The sequence below is a fragment of the Terrapene carolina genome, unplaced genomic scaffold, assembly GCF_002925995.2.
Source record: "Terrapene carolina triunguis isolate 2854851 unplaced genomic scaffold, T_m_triunguis-2.0 Scaffold249, whole genome shotgun sequence".
Taxonomy (NCBI): domain Eukaryota; kingdom Metazoa; phylum Chordata; order Testudines; family Emydidae; genus Terrapene; species Terrapene triunguis.
In genome coordinates, this window is record NW_020664600.1 from 118,403 (window position 1) to 125,477 (window position 7,075).

The 7,075-nt window shown below is 59.6% G+C and overlaps 1 protein-coding gene across 1 annotated transcript in view; it reads left to right on the forward strand.

The window, feature by feature from the left end:
- Nucleotides 1–5,492: 5,492 nt before the first annotated feature.
- Nucleotides 5,493–7,075, forward strand: part of ADAMTS4 (ADAM metallopeptidase with thrombospondin type 1 motif 4) — a 7,828-nt gene continuing 6,245 nt past the window's right edge. Inside the window, exon 1 of the mRNA XM_024204188.2 lies at nucleotides 5,493–6,711. Coding sequence (XP_024059956.1) covers nucleotides 6,106–6,711 — 606 coding nt within the window. The 5' untranslated portion in view covers nucleotides 5,493–6,105. The remainder of the gene's footprint in view (nucleotides 6,712–7,075) is intronic.

Below are 7,075 nucleotides of genomic sequence, written 5' to 3' on the forward strand. Positions count from 1 at the left end.
CAATCCAGCTGAGGATTGGATGACAGCTGGGCAGGGTGTTTTTCCCATGAGTAAAAGGAGCTGCTGGTCCTGACCCCCTCCCACAGAGCTGGACTCATTGGCGTGGGTCAGGGCTCAGGTGCTGGGCCCGTCCGCTCCCACGACTGAGTCACTCTTTCCCGTCCTCCCTTTCATGGAGCAAGAGGCAACAATGGGGGGAGGGGCGGAAGCGATGCCTGGCCGCCGGCCATCAGCGATCAGCTGGCCTCGCTGGGAGCGGAACCGGGCCTTCCTGCCGCAGCACCCGGCTCCGGCCTCTAGGGTCCGTCTGCCCCGCAGTCAGACGTCCGCGCCGGCCCGGGCCAGGTGACTCGGGCTAAGGGGCTCGGGCTACGGGGCTGTTTAATTACAGTGCAGACGTTTGGGACCCGCCCCCACCCCTCGCAGGGTCCTAGAACCCAGCCCAAACGGCTACACCGGAATTAAACAGCCCCTGAGCCCGAGTCAGCTGGCACGGGGTGGTGCGGGGGTCTGATTGCCGTGTAGACATACTCGAGGGGTCCCCCCAGCACCAGAGCTGAGCTATGGTCCGTGCTGCCAGCCCTGCCATGGGGCCAGGGGCCAGGCAGCTATTGTCACAAAACACCACCAACCCCTGGGACTAAAACCCCGAACTTCAGGGACTAACCCACGGCCACTCGCAGAGGAGAGACCCGCCCAGGGCGAGAACAAGGAGAAGGGCCAGGATCCTCTCTCTGGGGAACCACTAGGGGGATATCACACACACACACACACACACACACACACACCCTTCCCTGCACACACCTTCTACCCCCCGCGCACACGCAAAACCCTTCCCTGCACACACACACACACAACCCCCCATGACTCCTACCCACCCACGTGCACACACACTTCCCTCCACACACAACCACCACACACAACTCCAGCCATCACAGACACACAAACCCGTCCCCACACACAACTCCCTGTGCACACACACATAACTCTTATCCACACACACACACACACACACACACACACACAACCCTTCCCTATATATACAATCCCCACGCACACACACACACAACCCCGTACAAACAGAGACAACACACACAATTCGCTCCCCGTGCAGCTGCGATGGCTTTGGAGCTGCCGGTAATGCTCCGCCATCGCTGGCTCAGTGGGGTCCTTGCTGCATGTTCCATGAGCACCTGGGCAGGGGCTGACACATCTCCTGGCCAACACCTGGGGAAACTGGAGAGAAAGACGTTCAATTTGATTCCCCGCTCACCCCTCCTGGACCTGCCGGACAAGTTTCCCCGGGGGGGGGGGGGGGTCAGACCCTTCAGAGGGGGTCTGAAGACACAGACACTCTCTTGAGCAGTCAAACAGTTACTGGGGACACTGAGGCAGAGGCCGTTGGGGAGCGGCTTGGCTGGTGGTAAGCCAGGCCTGCCTGAGCCTTTAAGTGAGGCACATGCAGATGGACTGTTGTTTCAATCCCGTCTCTCGTGCTAGGACGGGTTCCCACGGTTCAGATCCTGCACTGCTTTGGGTCAAGAAGTCTGGGTGGGGTCACTCTGGGCAGAGCTCCAGATAGGGGCCGGACCCCATCAGGGCTGCTGGGTAACCATGGGGGGCTGGAGCCCAGGGCCAGGGCTGAGAGTGGGTGAATCAAGGATCCCACCCCTGCGAAGTGAAGGCGTGAGCCTGAGACCCGGAGCGGGAGCTCTCAAGGTATGTCTACTCTGCAGTTAGACACCTGCGACTGGCCCGTACCGGCTCACTCAGGCTCGTGGGGCTTGGGCTAAGGGGCTGTTTAATTGCAGTGTAGATGTTCTGGCTCAGTGTGAAGCGCGGGCTCTGGGACGCTACGAATATCTGCAATGAAATAATCCCTTAGCCCAAGCCCTCCAAAGCCCAAGTCAGCTGGCACCGGCCAGCCTTGGGTTTTCCATTGCACTGTAGACATACCCACAGAGCACGACACCTGTAAGCCAGTGGCCTGAATGAGCTCTCTCACGCCATCTATTGATGAACCGGAGGAAAAGTCATCATGAGCCAACCTTATTTGCATAGACACACCTCCTTTGTCACGGTGCTCAATGCTGGCTGTTTTGGGTTCAAATTCACTTAAGCCGTGGATACGGGGTAATGAAATGTTGTTATCCCTATCGTACAACTAAAGGGTAGCAGAATGGTTCTTACTATGCCCTGACTGAGGGGTCACCATGACCTAGTCTTCCTGCTAAGTGTGGACTAGTGAGCCAAGTGAGAGGGAGAAGGGGCGTCTTGTCTCTAAGAGCTGGATGTGGGATTGGGGGGGGCTTGAGTGTTAAAAGCAAAGCTGAGTAGTCTGTGACCCCTAAAAACAAAATCACCGAGGTCTGGTCTATGCTAGAAATTTACGTCAGTATATCTAGGGGTGTGGAAAATCCACACCCCCGAGAGATGTAACTATACTGACCAAGGCCCCCATGTAGACAGCATAGGTCCATGGAATAATTCTTCCATCAACTTAGCTACCGCCTCTCAGGGAGGTGGGCTACCTACACCGATGGGAGAACTGCTCCCATTGGCATAGGTAGCGTCTACACTGCAGCACTGTAGTGTTTTAAGTGTGGACACACTCTGATAAACTGGTCTGGGGGGCTGAGTCACAGGGCATGTCTACACCTAAAACACTTGGGATGGGTTCTGAGAGGCAGTAGCTAGGTCGATGGTGCGGCTGCAGAGATGCAGTGGTTTAAGTGTAGACGCAGCCTGGGTACGGGGATGCTGTGTGGGGACAGGAAAGACGAAGCAGAAAAGACACCAGCCAACAGTGAGGTTCCCCAGCACTACCCAGAGCAATCACTGAGCACTGGGCTGGCAGTGGAGCCTGGCCCAGGGCAGCGCGAGGGGCGGCCTCTACCCAGCCAACCCGAGAGCTGTGGTTGCTGATAGCTGGGCGAGGTGGCGGTGGCCGTGTGACTGGGGGACCCAGACGAGAGACGCAGCAGTGGGGGAGGCAGTGGGGAAAAGCGGCGGTGGAGGTGTCCAACCCACCTGAATGCACCCCTGAAGGCTGGGGTGCCCCTGAGCTCAGACAACAAACTGTGGGGTGCAGTGGAGGGGAGAGGTGAGTTAAAGGGACATTTGTCCACTGGAATTTCAACCTGCAAGGTGGGAAACTGAGGCACCTCAGGGAGGGGCAGGCGTGGGGCAGAGGATCCGAGGGGGCGTGACCGGCCTTTCCTAGAAATGCAAGGGTAGGGCATGCGGCTAACGCGCTGGCCAGAGCAGTTGGGAGGCGCTGGCGTGGTGTGGCTGGGAGGGACGCGGGTTGGAGCCGTGTCTGCCTTTTGTCTTCTGGGCTGAGTGCGCCGCCGGGCCGGGGGAGGAGAGGGCTGGAGGAGCGCGGCGGTGCAGGGAAAGCAGATGTGAGGGGGAGGGGAAGGGGAAGGGGGGCAAGGGAACGAAGGGAGAACGAAGGCCCTCGATGGTGGGGCTGCCGGGGAAGATCAAAAGGAAAATTAAAAGCCAAGAGCAGGAGGGAGGAAGGAGGAAGATGTTGTGTGTGGGGGGGTGTCAATGAAAAAGCAAAGGCTGCAAAAGGACAAGCAAGACACCGCGCGGTTCGGCCTGCGTTTGCAGCTCGGCGCCAGCAGCCCCCGCCCTCGGCCACAGCCGCACGGTCCCAGAGCCTTGGCGCGGGACAGGGGTAAAGGGGGAAAGAGAGGGGGCAGGGAAGGGAGGCCAGCAGGGAGAGGCTTCTGGGCTATAATTGCAGGGTCCAGCTGCCAAGGCCTGCGCCAGCCCAAACCTCCTCTGTCACCGAGGGGATTCGCCCCCAGCCTGGGCTGAGCTCGGCTGGCCCAGACTCCCCCTGGGCACGGTGCCCCCGGGGGACGGCCCCTCTCTGACCTGCCAGGCTTTGGCAGAGGGGTGTCCGGCCCCACTGCAGCCCCCTGAGACGGAGGAGGTCACAGACGTGCCAGCTTCAGCCCCAAGGACCCGAGCACACGTGGAGTGTCTGGGACAGGCTTGCGGGGACGGAACAGGGGGAACCCCTGCTCTCGGGGGAGCCCAGGCTGCCAGGCCATCTCCCTCAGGGGGCTGGCAGCCCTCTCCCCTCCCCTGTTCTCACTGCCCTCGGAGGGCCCGTCCTCGCCCGATTCCATGGGGAATTCCCCCTGTACGTGTTGGTTTCCCATGGGGCAGCGATGGCAAAAAGCAGGTGGCAAAGGGGCCTATGGCACAGCCCCAGGCGTCAGGTCTGCCCCTGCCCAAGCCAGCTCTGCTGGCTCCTTCCCGTATTCCCAGCACAGCCAGCCTCCCACTCACCCCGCTCTGCTGTGCCCAGCTCCAGCTCAGAGCTCTGCACGCGCTCCTGAACTCAGCCCCCAGCTGCTGGGATGGAGACCCGGCCTGGGAGCCAGGACTCCTGGGTTATATTCCAAGCCCTGGAACTGAGTTCCTCTGTGCCCTTGTGTAGGTCACTGCCCCTCTCCATGCCTCGGTTTCCCCACCTCTCCAATGAGGGTGGTGACACTGCCCCACCTTCAGGAAGGGCTTTGAGATCTCTGGATGAAAAGCCCTGCTCCGTGCCAGGTGCTGGCCTCTACAGAGGAGGAAGCTGTGGCAGAAGGGTCAGGGACTGGCCCAGGTCAGACAGGGAGTTTGGCTCTCCCAGAGCTCCTCCCTGTCCTGATGCAGTGGAGTCAGTGCTGGGAGCACAGGAAATCGGGGCCGCCAACGCTCCTGGTCTCAGCAGGACTCTGGCGATACTTGGTGTTTTTCTTAAAGCCCCAGCTCCAGGAGTCACGTGGTTTGGGATTAAAGTAAGAGTCACTTTCCAGCCCTTCTGACTGCAGAGAGGCCCACGGGCATGAAGCAGGAGGCAGAGGAAAGGACTCAACAGTTAGGATATTATTTTTTGCGGTGTCATGATTTTCTGTGGCCTGACTCATGATTTCTGAACGTCTGGGGCTGGCGGGGCCACCTGGATTTGTCTCTAGGAGGATCTGAGCCCAAGGAATCTGGAGCCAACTGGCTGCGTGTCCTGGGCAGGGCACCCATCACCACAGTATCCAGCCTCTCTTCTCATGGAGGGTGTGTGAGAGAGAAAGAGAGAGAGAGAGAGAGAGAGAGAGAGAGGAGAAATACTCCTCAAACAAAGCTACAAATTGTAGAAAAAACTTGGTAAACGGGGCAAAGTGCCAACTTCATGCCGGAAGGCTGGGCCGGCCGCCAGCCGTTTCTGTTCCCACCTCCAACCCCCCTCCCAATTTCCTTTATTTTTAATTTAAAAAAAAAAAACAACAACAAAAATAAAAGGACTAAAGCTCTGACAGGGGCAATTGCGTCAAGCAACAGAAGAGATTGCAAAAACGTGTACTCAACTTCATGGGATGTGACAGCCAATGGGGGCCGAGCCGCTCTCGGGAGACAGCTGTTAAAAGGGGCTAGCGCGCGGATGAGCAGCCAGAGAAACTCAGCAGAGAGAGAGAGAACGAGAGAAAGAAAGAAAGTCTAATCTCAAACTTGCAGGGATTGGCAGAGAGGGCTGTGAACTGGGAGCCAGTTTCTAGAGGGAATAACTTGACCTCTTCCCGGTGGGCACTTTTCCTGCTATTTCTTTGCAAAAAGGAGAAGAAAACCCTTCTCTATTTTTTTTCTCAACCAAGATTTGAAAACTAGAGCCAGCCTCGTCCTGCTGGGACTCTGCAAAGTCCCCCTGGATCTGACCCGCCCTGCAGTTTGCCAAAGGAATATTCCAGGGAAGGTCTGGGACTTGAAACAAAAGAGCTGAGAAGACGTTTTATAAACTATTTGAAGAGCCAGCCAGCCAGCGCGCGCCTCCTCTGGCTCCGGGTCAGCATCTGCCGCAAACCTCCCCAAGCGCACAGCCCGCTTGCCAATGGCTGGCTCGTCTAGGAGCCGCTGTTAGGCGCTGCCCTGTGCCAGGTGCTGCTGAGAGCGGTCGACGGAGCGGATCTCCAGAGCACGAGCCCCGGGTCCTTGTCGTTAATTACAGCTGCTGTTGCTAGTTAAGGGAAAGTCCCAGGGCCTCCCCACGGCAGTGTAACATCACAGAGCTTTTGTGATCGTATTTTGTTCCCCATCTACCCTTGTGCCCCCATGGGAAGCCCACTCTGTGCGACGCTGACGCTTCTCATCGCTGCCGGCTGCCATCTCGTGCTGGCATCGGGGGAGCGAGCCGGTGCTGGTGGCTACAGGGAGGAAATCGTGTTTCCGGAGCGCCTGGCGGGCGTGTCTGGGGAGGGGCTGGGCGGCAGCCCCAGCCAGTGGCTTCTCTACCGCATCCGCACCTTGGGGGAAGACCTGGTCCTGGACCTGGAGTGGGACCCCAGCTTCCTGGCGGAGGGGCTGACCGTGCAGTACCTGGGCAGGAGAGGGCAGCCAGCCGCGGTCGATGGGACGACGGAGCCAGGGATCTACTACACCGGCACGGTGAACTCCGACCCAGACTCCGTCGCGGCGGTGAACTATGACGGAGTGTCGCTGCTGGGGGTGCTGCAGTACCACGGCGCCGAGTACCACGTGCAGCCCCTGGATGGGGGGGCGCCCAATGCCGCAGATGGAACCGGTGCCCATGTGCTCAGGAAGAAGATACCCGAGAAAGCCAATGGCACCATGTGTAGTGTGGGCGCCCAGGCTCTGGGCACGGCTCCAGCAAGCGGAAGGGAGCCCCGCGCCGCAGCAGCGTCCTCGAGGAGAGCAAAGGTAGGGGCGGCTGCTGGCACCATCCACAAGGGGCAGGGCAGGGTTCTCACTGGCGGGCAGGGCTGGCCCGCCTCCCCTGGCCGTGCGCCCCAGACGAGGCTTCCTCCCAGGCCTGTGGCTTTTGGCCTGGTGACCTAGTCCTGTTCCTGCTGCAGGGGGAATCCTGGAATGGGGCAATCCCAGCTAGCTTCCCATCCTTGCCCGGGGGGCAGGGGGGGGGCCAACCCCGCCTGGGTTTTTGTCCTTGCCGGGGGGCGGGGGGGGGGATCCCAGCTAGCTTCTCGTCCTTGCCTGGGTGTGGGGGGATCCCAGCTAGCTTCCCATTCCTTCCCGGGGGTGGGGGATCCTGGCTAGTTTCCCATTC